General features: G+C 51.3%; 2 protein-coding genes across 2 annotated transcripts; one reads left to right on the top strand and one right to left on the bottom strand.

Annotated features, from left to right (window-relative positions):
• Positions 1-1,188: 1,188 nt before the first annotated feature.
• Positions 1,189-6,146, top strand: VOLCADRAFT_99452 (uncharacterized protein; the record flags this gene model as incomplete). Its single annotated transcript, XM_002958198.1, has 6 exons — positions 1,189-1,318; positions 2,362-2,412; positions 3,323-3,357; positions 3,991-4,146; positions 5,495-5,654; positions 6,106-6,146. 6 exons carry the CDS (start codon positions 1,189-1,191, stop codon positions 6,144-6,146), a joined length of 573 nt encoding a protein of 190 aa, XP_002958244.1.
• A 5,034-nt stretch (positions 6,147-11,180) lies between these two features.
• Positions 11,181-20,927, bottom strand: VOLCADRAFT_119898 (uncharacterized protein; the record flags this gene model as incomplete). Its single annotated transcript, XM_002958180.1, has 13 exons — positions 11,181-11,243; positions 11,367-11,526; positions 11,664-11,829; positions 12,306-12,466; positions 12,831-12,992; positions 13,294-13,406; positions 14,275-14,348; positions 14,903-14,993; positions 16,795-16,941; positions 17,759-17,871; positions 18,304-18,395; positions 18,863-18,977; positions 20,816-20,927. Coding segments are annotated over 13 exons (1,569 nt in total), but the record flags the coding sequence as incomplete, so codon positions are not given.
• Between the last annotated feature and the right edge of the window lie 1,684 nt (positions 20,928-22,611).

Below are 22,611 nucleotides of genomic sequence, written 5' to 3'. Positions count from 1 at the left end.
CAAGCTAGTCCATAACGGCGTTTTCTTGAGGGTGCCGGGCGGCGTTGGCAGCGGTATGAGGGCAGGGCAGGGTAGGGATGTTTGTGTCCCAAGCTTTGTGGCGGGTTGGTGGTCCCTGTCAAAATTGTGATCCGGGCGATGGTGGCGGGTTGAGCTACATCCGCCTGTGCCCCTGCTGGAACCAAACTCTTATGCTGGCGCCAAAAGCGTTGCAAGTCCGTTGGCACCGAAGAATTACAGCACTGCGGGCACCGAACTATGTGGGCGAAGGACAGTAATTCATCAGTATGCCTGTGCCATGACCTGTCATAATGGCAAAACCAGATGAGCTTTCTGCCTACAAGTGCGTTATGCAGGCTTCCCAAGACCTCGTTTTCTCGAAGAGCGATTGCCTTCGTCAGAGTATTTTTGGAAAATACTACTCGAAATGGCCATTTACATTATCGAGATGCATGGCTCATCAAATGGATACAACAGAAGGTAAGAAATGTATGTAACGTTTTACGGTCTTGAAGCAGGGTGGTAATTTTGTGGCGCGGATTAACATCGAGCCTCGATGGCCTCCATTTAACTGCGGGCGTCGTACTCGACCGCCAAATAGCCCACCTGTGAAATTATACGTTGACGCGCATGTTACTGGTTAAATTTCATTCCGTAAATTTTAAGTAATGATAATCTTTTTACCCTCCGCAGCAGGCTGCTGCACAGAATTGCTTTATTTGATTACGAGGTTCTCTCGGCGAAAGAGTGGAACAGGTGCATCAGATACGGCAGGTGTTTGGTAAGAGAAGCAGCTAGTGATTTTTTGCACCCTGCGCCGTGCACCGATTCCTTCGGTTTCATAGGCTTTTTGTCGATTGCGGTGTGAGCTTCAGCGAAGATTGAGGCATAATTACATTTTGCAGTACAATAGTGCAAGCGATCGTCTATCTCCTACCCTAAGCGCATGCTTCACAGCAAACACGAAACCGGCGTTGGATTCCGTTTCCACATCTATGCCGAATCGGGTTGCAGCGCTGGAATCTGACTGCTACACCTGAACAGCACCTGACAGACACGCGGTTCGGTGCCGACTTTGGCCATAAACGATCATCCTTACTAATCGGCGCATAGCATCCCGGTATATAGGCCAAGGCCTTGGGGCCACGCGGTAGCACGAGCGCACTAAAATTTGATCCATTTCGGAAAATGGGATTAGACTGTGTGCCGGCAAGGCAGGGGGCAACAACGGCGCTTTTAAGGATTATCTTTGGGAGGCTGCTCCTTACTTGGTTCTGGGCCGCAGGAGCGGCGTGCGCTTTACACAGCGCCTTGGAAGGTAAGGAGACAGTCCTGCAAGTCACTGCGCATTCGTGTCGTGGATGTCAGACAGATGAGAGAGTAGCGTCACCCGCGTCAGGCAGCTTTATGCAAGCGCGGGTCAAGATAGTCTTTGTTCGATTTTTGCATTGCTGGCTATATATATGTAAATTGCTGCAGTTATGTTATACGTAATGCCGATGCATGCAGCGAGTACTTGTTAGCCCGTTTCCTCGGAAACCGTTCCTCGCTAACGAATGCTCTTTACTTATATGTCCTGCTTTTTCATAATAATGTGTCCGCCACTGAGGTGCTCGAAGTGTAGTGCGAAATCAGTAAGTTTGAAACTCGTTCTGTGATCTGGCAACCTGAACATTAGGACAACCACAGGACAACGCTTGGAAAAGTTATTGCATAACAGCACATCAAAGAGGCATCACCTACATATCTTGTGCGCACTCAAATGGTTAATACTAAGTCTGATGCCCTGCCTCCGTTCCCGTTCAGGACCCCAAGTCCATGACTGCGCACGCCAGGGCCAATCTTGGAGCAGCCTCGAGAGTAAAACACCATTGGAGCCATCTGGGACTCCTCTGGCGCTTAGCCTGCCGAATGGTCAGCCGGACAAATCTCCCCCTCCCACTTCTCCCTTTCAAGAAACGCAGCTCTCGCAAGAGGCGCCTGGGTCCCTAGACGGGCCCGCTGCCACGCCTCCGACAAACCGCTACCGATCCCATTTGACCCGTCTGTCTTACCTGGGTTTGGCGCGGCCTACATGGCGTCCCATTGTTGGGGCCCCATGGACCCCAGCTTCACCGCCGCCCTCACCTCCTACCTCAGCAAGACTCACGTCTCCTCCTCGTCCTCGTCCGGGATCTTTGCCTCCACCAAAGCCGTCGCCTCAATCTCCGACAGCGCTGCCCTCCCCACGAACCCTGAGCCCAGCACCGCGCCAAAGACTTGAACCCCCATCAGCATCTTTTCCACGTCTTCTGCCACCCTCTCCTCCATCTCCACGGCCCCTCCCTCGCATTCCCCTCTCCTCTCCCCGCCCTTCACCAGGCCACCTTCCTACTCCGGCCCGACCTTCAGTGACCCTCGGCCCTCCACCCCGTCCGCAGCCTCCTCCTCCTTTCCCCCCACCTCCTTCACGTTCCCGTCCATCTCCACTTCCCACATCCATCTCCTCATCCTCGCCACCGTCACCATTAACACCGCCGCCGCAACGCAGTCCTCCGTCCCCTCCGCCCTTTCGTCCCTCACCAGCTCAACTCCGTGTGCCGCCATCTATCCGCCGTCCACCTGCCCCTCCCAGCCCATCCTCACCTCTCCCATCCACGCCGGCCAGAACTCCTACGGCTCTTACTCCGTCCCCCGTCTCTACAATCCCACTTCGCCCTCGGGCACCGCGATCTCCGACACCAACCCCTCGACCTAAAGCACCTCTCAGAGGTCCCCCGCCCTCATCTTTAACTTCACCTTTGCTTGTTCCGACAGTTTCGCCACCTTCCTCGCCGCCTCCCGCACCTCCCCGACCGCCTCTACTACCGCAACCTACCTTCCATCTTCCGGCACCCTCTCCGCCTCCCCCTCCGACTCCTACCGGGTCACGCCAAACTCCTGCCACGCCGCCGTCCACACCTCTCCGGGCACCTATCTCCCCTGCACAACCCCCGACTCACCAAGATATGCAACATCCATCGGCTTTACCGCTCTCAAGTCCACCTATGACGCTCCCAGTGTCCTCATTTTCGTCACTTCTTACGGAGTCGCTGATGATGCCCCTACTGCCATCACCACCGTCCTTGTCATCGCCGTCAGCAGCACCGCCTGGACCAAGCTCACCTCCATCGTCATCCACACCATTACCTTCACCACACCCGCTACCACCACCATCCTCCTCCTCACCGCCTCCACAACCACGGCTCTCCCTGCCACTGCAGCTACCCCGTCCCCCTCGTCCGCTCTTTCCGAGACCACCGCCCTCCTCACCACGTTCACCACCGCCATCTCCTCTGCCTAGGCTGCCCTCCCAGGTTCCGAACAAAGCCTTGCCAGGTACGTTCCGTGTAGGATGCATGTACTGCAGGAAGAAACCGTGTCTTGCCGTCAAGGCACGCATCACAATTGCTGCCTGCTGATAGGGCCAAACGGGAAACAACGGAATAAACATCAAGCACCATTTTGTAAGAAGGGTCGTCGTGGCAAAATGTTCAGAGTAATGGCCGTTGAACGCAGCAATGCGGTGAGCCCGCAAATTTTGTTTCTCGTTGGTACCGATCACTCGTGGCAGCCTAGGTACGACGCCTGATGTTTGTTTGCCTGTACTGACCGCACTCGTGTCGGCTGAAGAAGCATCGCGGGGTCCGTAAAGTCCTTCTGGGACCCGTCCCTCCTTTCTCGGCGAAAAAGAAAGAAATACCGGACGCTCAACAAGGCACGATACTAGATATATAAGACAAAATGGTATGACGAACACGACAGGTATGACGTGGCACGAGACACGGAAAACGACACGGTACCAACACACGGGACAAAATATACACGACATAAAATACTAACTAAACGTGGCACTACACAATACACATATTACAACGCGACAGAGTACGACGGATACAGCATCCCACGGATAGAGCCCTTGCCTCCCTTGCCTTCGCTCCCGAAGGTGGCTCCTGTCCCGATGCTCAGCAGCTCCTGGCGACTACGAACCTGTACCGGGCGGTTCATCAGGCGCCGCCTCTGACCTGGGACGTTAACTTGGCCGCTGCCTCTCAGGCCTACGCTGAGAGCTTAGTGACCCAGCAGTGCGAGCTGACACACGGTAGTGTGGGTGAGAATCTCTATTCGGTGAGCATGCATAGCTGTCTGCCCCTCTGTTGGTACATTTGTCTGTCTGTCTGCCTTCCCGACTGTTCAACTGTTCCTATGTGTCTGTCTGTGTGTCTGTCTGTCTGTCTCAGTGTTTCTGGGGCCCGAGAGGGTGGGCTGCCTGTCAGTGGCTGCCGGGTGTTCATGTGGAAGGTGAAAACACACACACGCGCCCACACGCATCCACATGCCCTTTTCAAGCCCCTTTCGTTTCGTTTTGCCTTGCCTAGGAAGCATACCCCTGCGGTTTAGCCAGCATGGAAGATACACATGCAGACATGCATACATACATACATGCATACATGCACGCACCCATTTGCCCCTCCAACGCAACAGTGCCACCACAAATATGCCACACATGCCAAGCACACAGAAAAATGCTCACCGTTTGCGCTGCTTCCGTTCTTGGCAATGTCAGGGGCCGTTCGTCCAGCCCCTTACCTACGCCTCATAATCCTGTCGGTGTTTACTCCGTGATAAGCCTCTATTTTTTCTGTTTCCTAACTCATTTCCCCCTTGCCTTTTACTTATTGCGACCTTCCTTCCACCTTTAAACAAATCATCCAGGTACTGTCATTCCCATGGCCTGATGGACTTTGTAAAGAAGCCATTGAAGGCTGGTACGACGAGGTCCAAAACTTCAATTTTGAGGCGCTGCGTCCTTTTCATGACAACGACTTCAGAAATGAAGTTGGACACTTTTCGCAGACGGTATGTTGAGACGGCTCGCGGGCTGGTGTGAACGAACCTGGCAACCTGACAATTGGCATGGCCTTTCTCTCTCTCCCATCGCTATCCATCAGCATGTTCTCGCCATGTACAATCCAGTAATACGTATGTGGCCTTGCATGCATGTATGCATGTATGTATGATGCGATGATGATACGCTGATAGATTACGGGTCGGCGGCTAATAACCCTACCCAACCTATCCCACATACATACATGCATACATACATGTTTGTTTGTTTGTTTGTTTGTTTGTTTGTTTTCCTCCCTTAGGATCCCGTTTTCGTTGGTGGTGTTTTGGGGGGTTGTTTCAGAGAGCCTTTGACTTTGCCCTAGCTGAGACTTGTGGACTCGCTCTAGCGGGACCTGAGAACCCTTCGTGGTGTTTTCACTGCAGCGCCATCCCCGGATGGAGGGGCGGCGGAGTGGTTGCGTAGAGTGTTGGCAGTCTGAGTCGGGGTCGGGAGCACACAAGACTAACCGACTTGTGCTGTGTGCTCCCGACCCTTGCGCTGTGTTTCGGCTTCGGCCCCCGGCTCTCGCAGCCCACAGTGTAATCTAAGTCATACATGCATACATACATGCATGCGTACGTTTAGGTGTGGAGGTCCAGCACTGCAATCGGCTGCGGAGTCGCCTTGATGACTCAGGCAATTACCTTCTCCTCTGGCAACACGTACCCGGGAGCCTGCAAGGTGGTGGTCTGCAGGTACTCGCCGCCCGGGAACTATCCGGACGACGGACTTGTCGCGGCGAACGGTAAGTAGCTGATGATGAAGAACCGTTTTTCCACTGGAACGATTGGGACCATCGACCATGCCACGGATCCAGCGAAAAAGGCTCTGACGTATGTCCTCCGATCGCTAGGTGATCGTCGATCGTCCGACACCCGCTAGCGCACGCATCACGACTGCACTCGCTCGGCATCGCAACTTTTCAACTCGTTTCTGGCAAAACATAATTACATCATCCTTTACACGTCGTTGTAAGCGCACTTTCGTGGTACGCACATTCGCCGCTCATTTTCGTGGCTCTTGGCAATCATGACGTCGGAAAAGACACTATACATTCACACGCTCACTTTTATTCACTCGTTGCTAGACTCCGAAATTGAGATCCAATACGACGCATGGCTCCGCGGCCTACCTCCGGCTTACATACTTCCCTGGCTGCGTTGCCTGCCACCACACCTTCCCCTTCAACATCGCAGTACTTGCAAACATCACAACCATTCCTCCATTTGCCACGTGAGAAGTGGTGATGTGGTGATGTGGTGGATACAGCAGCGGAAAGGAACAGAAAATATTTGTTGTTGGTTCTGACAGATAATCGTTTTGCAACACCATATGACAAAGCAGAGAGATGTCAACAGCCGCAGAGGACTAGGGCAGCAGCAGGATCGCGGTCCGCTATTCGAGATCGTCGACGGAACTCTTCAGCCAGCCAGCCAGCCAGCCAGCCAGCTAGCCAGCCAGCCAGCAGCGCATGTTAGCAGCAGACCAGAGCTCACGGAGGAAGGATATTCACTGCTGGCAGTGCCACTAGCTACGCATCTTGGCGCGGTACGTAGATAGATAGATAGATAGATACATCGATAGATAGATAGATAGATAGACAGATCGATATATAGATGGATAGATAGACAGATGAGGCAGGAGCTGGTGCACGTCGGGCTTATCTACGGTATTACACGCAGCAGCTGCAGCAGCTGATGAACGATGGCACACGAAGATAGATATGCGCAGTCGGTATCATGTATGCATGTATGTACGAATGTACACCGGCGGCACGTCGATACTACAGGACGACTCACACGTGTGGCGAGGCAGATGTGTTATAAGAGAAATGTTGCGCATCGTCATAACGTCATAACGTTATAATGTCACAAGGTTATAACGTCATAACGTTATAACGTCACAAGGTGATAACGTTATCGCGGATAACTCTGCGGCGACAATGCAGGATGGCAGCAGAGCGGTGCGCTTACGCTGCTGCTGTGGTTTGCGCAGCGGTTTGGCGTCTTTCTTGTTAGTTAGTACTAACTGCAGATAGAGCTTCACAGCAGATAGCAGTCGTGCGAGATGGGCCCGCACGGGTCTACATTATTAGGACAGACACCCTTAAAATGGCCATGGCAGCCATGAGCAGGGCAAAAACCCTTAAAACAGCCACGGCAGCCAGGAACTGAATACATATTCAGTTCCTGAGAAGTGAGGAGAAGTGAGAGTCAGGCAGGAAATGATGACGGTAAGGCATTTTGATGAGGAGCGACGTACGTAGTGATGCGCACGTACACCCGGCGGAACGACGAGAATCCGAAGAGTGGTAAGCTGCTGCAATGAGCGGGGTAAGAAGCCGCGAGTGGCGGCAAGGCAAGGCGCATCACGAGCCCTCGCTCAGTCGCAGTAGTGCAACGGCAGGTGAATAGGTGGGTAGCTTGTTTATTTGGCCCGCCAGCTGGATTGGCAGCTGGGGCGTCGTCGTGGTTAGTAATCAACCCCGCGAGCTCCGGATGATGATCACCTCGCCGACAGATACAACAAGCGCCGGATTTAAAGCGCCTCAGAGTAGGTGTATATGCGTGACCTTTGCAAGTGCGCGCTCTTTTCTCTTTGTGAGGACGCAAATCTTCTTGTTTGTGCACGTACATGCCTGGTGGTTGTGTGCATGTTTATATGTTTGTGTGCATAATATATGATGTGTGAAACAGGGGGGTGTATCTTTGCCCGTGGCAGCTACCCTGCGAAACCCTGCCTTCCCCGGTATTTCGGGGCACCCTCATCCAGTCACCCTAGTTAACTTCTCAGTGGATCGCTCAGGTTCCGCACCCACCACCAGCATCCAATGGAATCTGCCGGGTCGACGGCAGCCCAACTCCATTCCTGGTCGGCTCGCAGGTTAACTTTATCCCAGGTCACCACCGTCCATTAACTAGGGGCGCAATACGGAAGGATTTTTGACCCTAACGCATGTCTGTGTGCATGTATGCGTTTGGTTGTGCAAATAACGCATGTGCATGCGCCTCAATGTGCATGTCTGTGTGCATGTATGTAACTCATAGGGCGACCTACCTGGTTTGTTGGTTGGTTTGTCGGTTGGTTTATTGGTTGGTTTGTCGGTTGGTTTGTTGGTTGGTTGACTGGGAGATTTCATTAGGGGCTGGGTTGGAGATGCCAACTAGGCACAGTCGGCTTGTACGTGACAAACCCACAAGCGTAAAGCTGTTTAGCAGACTGAGTCTCTTAGGCGAATATATATACTCTCTGCTTGGCATCGCCGCTAGCTTAGTGCAGTCGGTAACGCGGTGTAGCATGATATGCTCTTAGGCAGCATAGTAAGTACGGCATGCGGAGCATGTTTAATATGGCTATAAGCACAAAAGCACACCGGAACATTCATTGCTTGGGCTAGGAGCGTTTTATCTGTATGCGTGGCGTGCATCGCATCTTGTTTTTGTTGTACCGTACAGATTACTAATAAAATAATCTTTTGTAGGGTTTTTACGGTCTTAGGGTTTTAGGGTTTTAAAAGTCGAGGTCTTGCCTTCTGTAAGTACTGCGGTACCCGGCGGAGCTGATTAGCTGTCTCTGTTGCAGTTCTATACCGCCGGCCTGACCGCTGACCCCTGCTGACCCCTGCATGCTGACCCCTGCATGCTGCTGCTGCTGCTGCTGCTGCTATAAGCACACCACCACCGCTGGATGACCAGCGGTGCGGATAGGGCGGACGGAGGTACTGGTGACGCTGCCTTCTTATTACCGCGTTCTGTTTGAGTCCGTTTGGGCCCTGCCGTCAGTCGTAGCCGACAGTCACTAGTCATATGCGCCATGAACGTCGACTGACGTAGGAATGAAGAGACGACGTGACCTCTGGTGCATGCTTGGTTGATGCTGTTCATTTTATGTATCTCTGTTTATTGACACTATGACACACAGAACTGCTGCGCGCGCTCAAAGTGCTTGCTTCCCGCATGATCGTGTTTGCGTTGTGAGGGTCTTTATCGGCTCTGATGGCCTGCCAATCACCGCCGAAGGGGGCGGGGTACTCAACACCAGATGGGCGGTTGTTTCTCCTGCTGCTGGTGCTGGTGCTGCTGGTCCGCGTGTACGCTAGCACGCACTCGCGCGTAATGAGCGATCGCTTGTTAGGTTCCCTGTGTGCACATAAAGTCTTATGGCTGCTTCTGCTCAGTTATAGCCGCGGTATGATTTTTGTGGCTACTCTAACTCTCTAACAGACATTGGGCGACAGCGGTTACGTGACCTTAGTGATAACTTGCTTTGGATAGTGCGTGTAGAGGAGGGTTAACATTTGATAATGCTATAATTTCATTTCACTTTCGAAGAATTTGATTATTGTTATGGTTCCCGGTTCATGGCAGTGATGACAGCGCTGCGGGGATTGAGCCTTCATCCGCGCTGATCCGCGGCGTTTGTTGCTCTACGTGTAATACAGCAAAACATCTTGCCATGAGTTTTGCAAGTGGGCATTTACGTTCTAAGACTTTGCGTCGAAGCAGTTGCCCATTGCCATTCCTGCTTTAAAATTTGAGGGCATTCCCACAATCTTTGTAGATTGGCCTGCATTCACCAACCGCCGTTTACTGTTGACTCCCACGCGCTTGCAAGTGATAAGGCCAGCAACGGCACTTTACTTGAACACACAGTATCCACCTCCCGCCTGATGTGCGCCATACCAGAATAGATATTCACTACCTATTTGGGAACCCTCCCATAGACCGTTGGGCTCAACTTTCCGGCTACACCCCCCACCTCGTTGACATCCAATAAGCGGCCAAGGCCAAGGCATTCCCAGACAAAGTTGAATGTGTAGACATATCGGCATAGAAGTCGTAATAATACACACTCGAGCCAAGCATAACGAAATTAAACCGGTCAAGGCTGCCGGCACGTCGTTTGAAATCGGTCGGCTAACAACCTATTGGCCCACTTTTTAGTGGACAACAATTCTTTCAAGTGATGAAGCCTCCCCAGCAGAAGCCCGGGAACGAAAGCGGCCGAAGAGCCCACCGAAGAGACAACCAACCCGCCAAACGGCATCCTATTCACCGCGCTGGACAAAGCAGATCAGATCTGCATGCACCCGAGCAAGCAACTGAAACAACTAATAACATACGTAATCTATCCCATCTGCTCAGTGCGTGATCCTCAGGCCAAAGGTCGCACACATGTACCTACTAGGTACATGTACCTACTGGTAGCTGCTAGCTAGCTGCTAGTAGCTACCAGTTCGGCTGTATCTGTTGGAAACATGGGATGGAAGTGCGGCCAATCGTCAATTATCCGGCTAGCCATCTAACCTGCTGCTGCCGTTATCCATGCAAGTGCCTGCAGGCTCCAACCGCCAGGAGCAGTAAATACGTAACGATAGCTTTGCGCTTGGTCATCAGTTATTGATAATACAACGCACACATCATCCGCTTCACCTCAGTCTTGCTGACGTGTGTGCATGAGCCACAAAAAACATCATATCCAATCACACATAACAATCATCGCTGCGCTGACTGGAGCAGGATTCGATCGACGGCGGATACCACCGATAATAAAGTACGCTAGCAGCTTCAGCTTGCATGAAAATAGACACACATGCACACACATATACCTAGCATGGACAGCTAGCTGGTGCTACCTGGCAGGTAGGGCGCAGCGCTCAATCAAGTTGATTTCCTAGATGAGGTGAGCAGCACTGGGGAGGCTGCTGCTGCTGCAGCTGAGCCCTTAGCTCAGCCAAAAAATGTATGCATCTACACGTACACACATGTCACGTGATTAATGTCGGGCAGGCCCTGTTGACGCATGCATGCAATAATAGGCTGCGGCGACGCGAACTGCTGCTATCATTCGCCGCCCCTGAACTAACAACGCACGCACATGGCAGGCACACAATAATTGAGCGCCGGCGGCGACATCCCGGCCTGCTGTACATCGCTGCCGTACTTCTTGGGCCACCACGCACGATTAGATAAGGCATCGACAGGCTAACATCTTTTGTAAATATGCTTTTCGGAGAGTTAATTTCACCCCAGTGGTCTGGTAAGGAAGTAGCTACTGCGAGAGGGCTAATTTGAGGATGGTGAACCTGCTGATGATGATGATGGTGAGGAGGAGCATCAGTGGCAGGCAAACTATATCTTGCCGCACAAGGCGCCGCCGTCTGCGCAGCAGGTCTGCCATCGCCGCTGTATGTTAACTGGCGTCTGGAAAAGTGAGCTCTGCTTCAGCTTCAGCAGGCCGTCACCTTCCATGCACTGGCGGTAGCGCTCACCTCGTTTGACATCAATATCAGTGCAGTGCCGCTGCTGCTGTCCTTGGCGTCAACAAATCGGATCTGCACATACATACATACAAACATACATGGCGGGATATACGGGACATGCGTGTGTGTGTGAGGGACGAGTGCACGTGTGCGCATGCGCCCCCAGAGACTTGCTCGTTCAGTGCCCTCACTCACCCCCTCAGGTGCCAGGTCGCCAAGTGCACTGGTAGGGGCAGTACGCGGAGCGGAAAAGTTGCGGTTATAGATGTAAGCACCGAACACAGGCGCGGAAGGTACGGAGACGTCGTACAATAGGAAGCCGCCCATACGCTCCAGGCCAATAGCCGCGTAGGTCCTGCAGTTCCCCAACCAAGCAAGGACGTACGTCCGTACGTACTGTCAGTAAAAAAACAAAAACATCGTTGTTGTTTTCAATTTTGCCCTGCTGATTGCGAAACACCATCATCATCATCATCATCATCACTCACTCACCGGCTGCCCAACTGGAAGACCTCCAATGCCTCGGGCTCGGGTCCGGCATTGTCAGACCGGCTGTCCGGGTCATTGCGATCCCGATCGCAGTTGAAGCACTGCGATGCGACGGGATGCGCCGCGAAGATTGCTTCCATGGATGAACCGCTCTCATACACCAGCCGCCCTAGAGATGGATGAATGTGCATTGGAAAGGAAATAATATATATATGTATGTATATATATGGATTTCCACTGCTGCTATAAGACTCATTACAGAAAATTATATTGCACATCGCAACTGCCAGGTGGCGCGGTGCCCATACCGGGGGGGGTGTTCTTGTTTTTGACGGCGGCATTCGATCGGAAGCTCGTTCCCAGTCTCCAAGGGGGGCCTCCCTAGCTGACCCCCCCCAGCTGGTCCACGAGTCAGTTAGCAGTCGGTTCGCAAAAGCCGTGCACGTATATCTCTATCTCTAACTATACGCTGCGTATTTACATTCGAGTGATACATGTGCGACGTGCCAATAATAAAACCCTACGTATGCGGAACAGCAGCGAGGGAATAATGAACCCGATTTCCAATTGGCAGCTTGCGGTGTGTGTGTGTATCATATCATAGATGGTAGATAGAGCACCTCGAAGGTCCGAATGTACTGTTACCGTTTTTGGCGTCCAGGATAGACCACGAGCGTCCGCCGTACGCGATCAGCTTATTGTACGGCCCTTGCGCATTCCATGCGCGGCTGGTGTTGTAGCCCTTCTTAAGTCCGAAGAGGGGGTCCACGTTCAGACGTCCCAGTTCGGAATCCTGCGTGGTGTGGCTAATAATGATTGTGTTTGTGTGTGTGGGGGGGGGAGAGTTTTGGGGAAGCGGCTGCTCAATCGCTAGGCAGAAGCAGCAGCGATCTCCCCTGAGCGGCAAAAATGTCCAAAAATTAAATAATAATATTTATTTAATTCAAGCCAAGAGCAAAAAAGGCTAGTGGACCTGCCGCCGCTTGGTCATCACATTCACTACCAGTTATCTTCTGCCTCTGGACAGATCGAGGCTTTTTTTAACGCAATTGTGTAGGCGAGGTTGCAGATCATCATCATCAGCAACAACAACAACAGAACCATGTGTGTGCCTTTTTATTTTTGGGACCGCTTGCCTGCAGCGTTAAATTCGCGTTAGGGAACACGTACGGGTCCAGCGAAGCAAGTTCTTTGACGCGGCGGGATTCGCCTTTGCTATCACCCTCGTTGGCGATAAACAGGTAGGAGCCCGTGCCGATGGTGGCGTGCACGATTGTATCTGGCTGGTACCAAGAATACACACCGGTGTGGTTGCGAATACGGATGCCGTCCCTGTAAGCATACAGCAGAGACCGCCGTACGGTACGGAGATGGGAATAAGGACGATTGATTTCAGGCGGGCAGCACAGCAGGACACATTCAGGAATCGGACTTCACGCGGTACATACATACGGATTAATATCATCAAGCAAGCTAGCACGGGGTTATTTTACGTACCTCTTCGGGGGGTTTTCCCTTGCACACGCCTTCCTCTTTATCATAGCTAATCACGTTCCCAATTTTTCCGCTAAGGACTAATGAATAGGCGCTTTTTTTATTTTTGGATAAAATCACATCACTCGCAGCCACTCACACGTCCGAGGGATCCACGGGTGATGCTTTCCAGCTCTTGAGACCCAATGGCCAGATGGAAAGGATGCGTTCAGATCCCGGTGTCAGGTCGATAGCAGACACGGCGTTGTTCTCCTGGCGATGCATGCGAAGAAATAGCAATAATGTAAAGTGATGGCAGTGGGGCCCGTGCTTTGGCCCTCTTTGGGGGAGCTCTTAAAGATGGGACAAACCAAAGCCGCCGGGGACCCCGCCGAGAACCCCCTAATATATAGTGTATCCGGCGGGACACTACAATCAGAAGACCCCCTCGTTCACCGGCAGGTGCCAAGTATGTGTGTATTTGTGGAGCGAGGTAGGGTAAGTTGAGTGCATGCATGTGCAAACGAATGAATTACAGTAAAATAATAATAAGAACGAACAAATGAGAGGTCCTGCCAGAACCCAAACATACATAACACTGTACGTATGTATGTATAGCCCAACGAAGGCCGGAAGAGAGATCTAGGCCAGCACCGTACGGCAAATATCACATCGGAAGACAAGGTTTTAACACAAGAGAAATCGTGCGTGTGCGTGTTGGAACCCAGCCAGGCGCGAATTAGGACACAATTGCGGTAGCAGCGATTGCACATCGCTTGTAGCGGCAGCAGCGGCAAGCAATAGAAGCGCCGGCAGCAACAACCGAGAGCAGCGGCACCAAAAGCAGCACCAACCACAGATAAGAGCTGCTGCCAGGGCGTACTAGGATTCACTCAGCAGCCCCTCAGAATGTGGCGAAATATTCAGCTGTGGCGAGCCATCTGTCCCCGTCGCGCGCGTATTCCACGACCGCCATTCCATCCCTTAGCGCCTCATCACCAAGGCCCTCACGATCGAAGTGGAAGAATTCGCAATGTACGGCTTTCGTGCCGTACAACCACCGGTATTTCGCCACGACTGCATTCTACCTATTTGTAGCAATCGCTTTGTGGACATACATAAGTGCATACAGCCTGCTCACCTGTAGAGTCACGTACGCCAGGTTTACTTGAGGGTCGCTGTGCAAGGCCACGTACTCAGGCTCAATATCCTTGGCTGAGGGTAGCAGACAAGCACACACACGGGGCTAAGTACGAAGATGGGGGGGGTGGTAATTAAAGACCAGGAAGTAAAAAACGGACTGAAAAGTGTGGAGATACTTTCTGGACCGATAGGTGTGCTGCAAGCCAGGTCGCAGGTGATATGTCATCACATGCTTCTTTTGATCTGACCGGACGCAGAAATGTACCCAGCGGACATGCACAGCGACACACATGATGCACACGTACATACATACATACGTACGTACGTGCATGCATGCACAGCGACACACATGCTAGAGGCATTGCTCTATATGTGCAACCAAGAAAGCAAGCAACGAGCAAGCACGCACATACAGACACACATACATGCATACAATCATACACATATACACACGCCATTTCCTTCTCGCGGCTCAGGTCATTAATGAGATACACGACCGACACATATGCGCACTGCAGCAGCTGGCCGTCGAATAGGCATCCTGGGGTGCTGTAAGCGCGCTTTATTTAGCGCGTGTGCGTTATTCATGCATACCGTACTGTACGGCAGCTACTACGCGCACACACCTGCGGTTGCCTTGGTCAAGCGGGGATCTATCCGGAAGCCTCGGGCCAACAGCGCGTTGTACGCCGAGTTGCTCAGAGAGTCAATGTAACCCTGTAGACGGCACACACGCACGCATAGTTAGACACACGGACATCTCCATGCCATGCCGCTGCAATATGAGAGGCACACCGGTCCGGGTGGCTCAATTAGTGTGAAATAGTGCCGCCTTCTCTTTCCTAGTGTTGAGTGATAGGATAATAGTCTTACGATTCCTTTTGCGTTTTTATCCATTTCGGACAGCCCTCTAGATTACTGGCCCTTGGGGCCCCTCAGGGCTCCAGGTATGTGTGGCCCGCAGGTTACGCCTTTGGAGAGTAACGCAACTCCAGAATGTGTAACACACATACACACATGTGTACACATACACACACATACACACACATACACACACATACACACACATACACACACATGCACACACATACACACACAGACACACAGACACACATACACACAGACACACACAGACACACACAGACACACACATACACACACAGACACACACAGACACACACAGACACACACAGACACACACAGACACACACAGACACACACAGACACACATACACACACATACACACACATACACACACATACACACACATACACACACATACACACACATACACACACATACACACACACACACTCTTAGGCGGTCTTTCCGCTGGGGCTAGGCAGCAGCCCCTGGCCAGTGTAAGGCCCGGTCACATACTTGTAATTTACAACTGCACACACCGACACCTTCACACATACCGGCGTAGCTCAAGTTGATAAAGGACCGGGCTAGACAACTGGCAAGTCTGGAGTTTAAATTCCAGAGACAAGATGTAAATTAATCTGAAGTTGTGAGTTCGGAACTCACAGCTGGTCCCCCGGGAGTGCCGTTGGCTGAAATGAGACATATTGTGTTCCTCCAGCGCACTGGGCGGCTGGAGTGGGAGCTCAACATGAAGATATATACCCTGCCGCAGAGCATGGCGGAGGTGTATATTCTGCAGAAGGCCTGGACCAGGGGCTGTATACCAGATGGTGGTTGGATAACGTAACCGGGCGGCGGCGGGATTCGCAAGGATAGGATGGAGACTGGCACCAGTGTGAGTGCATTGGTCGATTGCGCGACTGTACAGCATGCGCGCGGTGGAACGTGTTGTGGCATACTTGCATAATTACCTTCGGAATTTCCCCGAGACTCTGGCACTTCGCCACTTGGCATTATCTTCGCTCTTACTTGGTTAACCTTTGGGCACTTGCTTATCTTTTATCATGCGTGATACTGGGGGGTTATAGCGCTCTTGCTATTATCGTGATGACACTTGTCACTGGGTTACGATTGCAACGATTGGTGATACTACTTCGCGATGACGACTACATTCTCGGATCGTACAGATTGCTGTACAAGTCGTCATTATCGCTGAGGCATTTAGCCTGCCTTCATTCACTAATCGGTAGTTTTCACGACCACCTAAACAGTGGAAGTAGATACAACATACAACAGGACGGAGATTGCTTGGCATCTGAGCTGGTGTGTGTAGCTGCCTAGAGGATTCGAACAGGGAACAGCGCCTGGTCTTGGTATGGGTATCACCAACTACATACCAAGTTCGATATCCGGCATCGGCTGCACCGTCCGGGGTAATTTTTTAAAGATGCTTGGACCAGCAGCCGCTGCAGTCCAGGACAGCCAGGGTATCAGCTACAGATTTCCTGCTTTGCCTTCAAAACTGCGAGCCTATATTTATTTCTGTAAATCTGCTGAGCCTACCTTTCGACGGAAAACCCTCCCATGGCATACATACATGCATACATACACAATACATACATGGACGGACAGACAGACATACGAACTGACCTGGTAGTCCAGTAATTTGATGCTGATGCTGAAGCTTGCGACAGGCCAGCTGGCGCCCGCCGGGGTGTACGACGACACGCTGACGTAGGCAATCGCGATAGCGCCAGACGGGTTGGGCTCTACTAGGGGGTCCGACCCCTGGACCTCCTGTCGAAATATATTGGGCAGCAGCGGTAGGGGCCGTACAAGCAGCTGACGTACGCATATATATGAGAGCAATTGAGGACATATATATATACGTACACGTAAGTATCATACACACGTATAAAAAGACCAAATTGGTAGTATTAAAAGGTTAGAGGTATGGTGATGCCGTTCCGGCTAAGGAGCGTGCGCGATCTCTGGGTTCAATGTATGGGCCAGAACAGCCGTTTCGTGCCCTGCCGCCATCAGCTGTACGACACAGATACGGCAGCTATGTTTGCGCTGAGTACGAAATTGGATAAGCTAAAATTGTTCGCCGCGGATGTGAGCATGAGGTGTTTTTCATACGCAGGTTCGAGCAAATACTGTTGTACGGTTGTCACGTGTGGGGCCCGTTATGTTGGTTGAAGTCTTGGACAGGCTCAGGAGGCGAAGTGATGCGAGTAACTTTGCGGAGAGCCCTTCGAGGCAAGTCTTTAGGATGTAGTGGTGCAGCTCCAGGTATCGTTCATGCACCAAAGCGTGGGAGCTGCCAGACCAGCGCACCGCCTACGGAAAAGTTAGGATTCTGTTGGGCACATCACCCCTTCTTGCAAATCGTGTCAGGCAAATTGTTATGATCAGGGAATCGGTCACCGACGGACGATTAGCTATCACCTCAAGGTGTCGTACAACATTGTACAGTGTTGTAAAGTGTAGTACAGTATGCTGCTTCTGACGTCGACATGTACATTATTATTATTATTGTTATTATTATTATTATTATTATTATTACTATTATTATTATTATTATTATTATTATTATTACTGTATGTCGCACCTGTGTGGTCGGCTCGCCTTCACAGGCAATGACCATCCGGTGCCCATCCTTGGACCATTTGACGCTGTCAGGCATGGAACAGCCTGTAAGCGGCGCCTCAGCGACCTTTGCGCCTGCGGGAAATCATCATCGCGAATTGCGGATTGTCGTACAAATCGCAAAGCAGGTAGGATTGAGGGACGAAATGAGCGATTGATGAGGCAAACCCTCGGCCCCGTGATGAGAAACCCTAACAAAGGTGCCGCGCGCTGTGATGTGGCCATGGGCAAGAGATCTAGCTCGCATAACATGGGGGATATGAAGGCTCTTAAACCGTCACATACATAGACGGGACAGGGAATTAGCCGTGAGTGAGAGAGCCGCCGTGGAGAACATCAGCAGGGAGATAATTGTAAATGTCCTTCTCATCAGCTTGATAAACGATTTTAAAACCCTAAAACCCTAATATATGCGATACGACACACAAAGCGAAACACGCGCAGCAGTAAAATTGGTTTGAGCAGTAAAAACGCCAATAGCACCGCGTGGTGTTGTGGACTACGCACCGGAGGCCATGTGGTAAATTCGGAGGATGCCCGACGCCGTGTACGGCACTCCATCCATTGTCAGTGCTGCAAAACCGTTCCAGACCGCCACACTGCATCACATGTATACAGACAGGACACATACATACATACACACATAGCACAACCAACGAATGAACATGCATGGATAAGCACATGGCAGCAGGCAGGCAGAAGTGTGATAGCGTCGTTAAGTGTTACCAGTGTCGACGTGTACCCTATAATCCAGCAGCATCTATAGCATTATTGTTATGCCATGCAGGCTTTAGCTCTCAGGAGGTGAGCTCGATTGCCGCAATGCATTTCCAAGGCTTGCGTGTATTTCCGACAACCCATTACATTACCGGGCGCCATCACGCCCATGCACCGGTGTGGCCCCCCCTCTCGCATGGTCAAAATCTCAGTCAGACAGAATGATGTCAGAAATTCAGGTAATTGAAGTGGCGCTCTGTACATATTTTACCCGCCACAGTGAGGAGAGGCAGCCCCGGTGCCAACTTCACCACTCGGTGCAGGTGGGCCGTACATGTGCCGTACATACCTGTTCGGGGTACCCACGTAATTACCCTCGCCGCTGGAGTTTCCCACCAGGATACGGCGGTGAATGAAGGGCGACGACACGTTGGCGTAGTTGACAATCAGCAACGCCAAAGGAGCTGTGATCAAATGTGCCGTACATGGCCGTAAAATGTGTCAGCATACAGTCATACAAATTCATAAAGCTACAGTAACGCAAAATTTTAACGGGACCAAAATGAGCAGATAGAGCTGAGCTCACATATGCTAGACACTAACACAATTGGCTTACACGCACGTGCTGACTAGGCTTATTACGTTCATTGGACCCAACAGGTGTACGTGACCCCGTAGTGCTTTTGCCCCACGTGCCTGAATTGCGCCCCACATGTCTGTAAGCCTTAAGATGCCGAGTCTATACGTGCCAGGCTAAAGTACACGTGCCGCGCTCAGAACTGCTGGTGAGCTAGACGTGTAGGAGCGCGGCCACCAAGCGGTGGAACACATGTGGGGTGCGTGCGGGGCGATGAACACCCCTGGTTGCTGCATGGCCTTACTGTTCTCCTCGGCGCGTGCGCAAATATTATTACCATATTAACGCATCTTTACGTGAAGGGGTGTGTGAGGACAGCCGAAAGCAAGGGATATGGTGAGCTGCATCTCTGGTGGCCCTATATGACCATCGTAGGAGTGGCACAGCAGTTGCACACAGACTGAACCACGAACCACATATGGCTAGGAGGCTGAGGAGGAGGTCCAATAATCGCTTGCGATCGCAAATGTTTTGACGTAAGGTATCACATTTCCGGCGAAGGAATAGGAGCTGGAGGGGCTGGAGAGCACGTATTTCTATCTCCGGGTCTGTCTCCATCTCCTCACGGTTGTCCGCGCGCGCTGGATAGAGGAGCAAGCCCGGCCAGCCCCACCTGCCCCTTCACAGCTCGCGATGGTAGCACCTAATGTAACCCGTACAGCAATTGCTGTACAAGATATTCCCAATGGCTGGCCATGCAAGTGGTGTTCCATAATGATACGTTCGACTAGTAACGTTTCATAAATACGGCAGTACAACCAATGTTTTGCGTTAAGAAGTAATTACGCGTAATAATTAATTGCTTGTTACGGATATAATGGGGCAGGGACTGTGCGGACACAATAATTGGCCGGCTGCTGACCTGCGCCACATTTGCACTGTCCAAGTCCAGATTTATCGCTGTTACACTCGCCGATCCTTATCAGGTCCATGATTCACTAAGATTGACGAGGAATATTACAATTGTGTGCTCATCTTGGCAATCATTTAACGTTGTGTGCGGTTATTATGTCGAAAATACGACAGTGGTGATGATTATCATAAAGAATTGCCGGTTGTGTGGCTTCCAGCGGGAGCGTTTGCGTGTAGTGTCTTCGTGTATCGAAACGAAGCGCGCTTCCAACCGTCACGACATATGCGTGTGAATGGGAGCAACAGTTGATGAGGTTGATGATCGGGTACGTTCATAGAGCATGCGCGTGCGTTCATAGGGCATGCGCGCAAGTAAGGCTGATCCGCCAGTGTCAACCTCAATCCGCGACTCTAGTCCTATTTAGTACAAATGACAGATTGAGTGCAGCAGTGCAAGTGATGATCTGGGGCCGGTAGCTAAGCGGCTGGAACTCCAACGCCAGCGGCGGAACTCCGACACGCTTCGACACGCAATGATCGCACATTCCAAAATGATAGGGTGCTTTCATTTTGGGTTGTGGAATGAAGGGTGGAAATCAAGGGCCGGAATGAATCTGAATCAAATATGGAATGAACGCTCCGGGTACTTAGAGTGAAGTAACCGTCTCAAAACTTGTTTCAAAAGCAAGGAAACAGAACAATCCCAATCAAGATTGCTCCGGTACAATATGCCCAAAGTTTCTCATGTATACAATTATACGTATGTGCCAACATTACTGTTGCATTTAACCTTGTAGGAGGGGCGGCACTCACTTATTGGGGACCGGCGGGCCTCGACGATTGCGGCCAGTTTTGAGAACGGGTCATAATCCATCACCTCCATAGAGCCAGCGCCATCCCAGTTGCCAGCCTTCAACGAGCTCATTCTTGTCATTGACAGCCCCAGCTTTATAATAAGTACATTTTTAATTACGGTGGAATCAGCGGGGTGCGTGGGGACATATACCGTTAGTAAAGAATATGCGCTGACGCTTAGTTTAGTTCCAATCAAACTATAAAAGCCTAAATCGATTCACTTTATGACTGTGAAGACCATTAAAGGGAGTCCTGAGCGAAGAAATAAATTGCCTAGGGGAAGTCGGAATAAATTATCATGGAGCCTTCCATTTTATTGCGCCGACCTGAGGAATGCATCCCGAAAATTCCTGAGAAGTGACCACCTTTGAAGAGAGGACGGCGAGGCAGACGCACAACATTATTGCTAGCCTCATGCCGTTCGGCCACGCGGGCCAAGCGCACTGCAATATCGCCATGATTTCCTGATGTAATGTATTGCTTCGCTGCGTGCCTTAGGGAATGTAGGACTCATGAGGCACAAGAAACATAATATGTGTTATTTAACGTAAGGCCCATGCATAGTGCTAAGTACGTCAGTTTTTTTGGGCGCTGATGAGCTGTCGAATGCTACCTGAACTCCCCATAGGACAGTGTAACCCTTAGCACGATTTCCTTGTTTTTCATGATATGCATAGCTTATTGCGGTAGTTTGCTTCTTGAGGTTAAATAGTAGAGTTGCGTATTAAAAAACACTAGCAGCTAGCATACCACAGCAGCTGCGCTGCTGCACCCAATGAGTCGTAACGGTCTGTGGTATATTTCATTCATCTCTATCTGAACACCGTTACTACCTGTCCAACCCAAGATAGCACAAGATCACACAAACGCAACAACTCTTGCCCTGCCCTTCTCAGTACATCGTGATTGAATAAGAGGTGCAATGGTGGTGCAGTATTCGGTTTGTAATTGCTTCCATTACGGTATTGAAAAGGGAATGGCACCGAATTTTGCGACACTGATGAGAGGACGAGCACGAACGGACCATCGATGCTCGCCGAAATAGGAACAGTTTCCGAATGTTCTAAAAGCTACATTTCTGCGCCTTTATAATCTGTCCTAATTTAATATTGATCTCTGGCCCATTCACAGACAGTTCGAATAAAACGTGGATTAGTTGCATCTGCAAAGATGCATCTCTAAGTTCCTTTTGAGACGTGGTAAAGCTACAAATCTATATGGTATGTGAAGGCTTGAAAGCAAGGTTGGGTAGCGAAGTCCTTACGTGGCGGTTGGTGATTGTCCGTACAGCAATTTACGGACAGCCAAGATCCGGGCCGCCCAATGACATCAATACTTTTGCGGCCTCGCGGCCATCAGCACACTCAATCTCGGTCGCCGTTTGTTGATGTTGTTACAGGGTGGTACAGCTTCACCAGTGGCCTCCTTCCCGATGCAATTCCCTGCTCTCCCCTGCTAGAGGGGCACCCTAAGCCATTCACCCCATCCGACTTCAGTGTGTAGTTTGGCAACTCACCACCAGAATCCAACCAAATCTAGCGAATCAACGGCGCCTCAACTTAGTTCCTGGTCAGCTCGCGAGTTGATTTTATCACGGCCTACACCGCCCACAAGATGGGGAGCCTCCTCCCATTTCACCACCTCTCAAACACCCGAGAGGTCGGTATGCAGATTTGAACCCGGGTCGACCGGGAGCAGAAGTCAGGCCTTAACCTCTGCGTTAACCTCTGCCTTAACCTCTGCCAGCCACCTGC

The sequence above is a fragment of the Volvox carteri genome (genome assembly GCF_000143455.1).
Source record: "Volvox carteri f. nagariensis unplaced genomic scaffold VOLCAscaffold_88, whole genome shotgun sequence".
Taxonomy (NCBI): domain Eukaryota; kingdom Viridiplantae; phylum Chlorophyta; class Chlorophyceae; order Chlamydomonadales; family Volvocaceae; genus Volvox; species Volvox carteri.
Note: the sequence above shows the minus strand (reverse complement) of the source record. Positions and strands in the feature narration are given on the sequence as shown.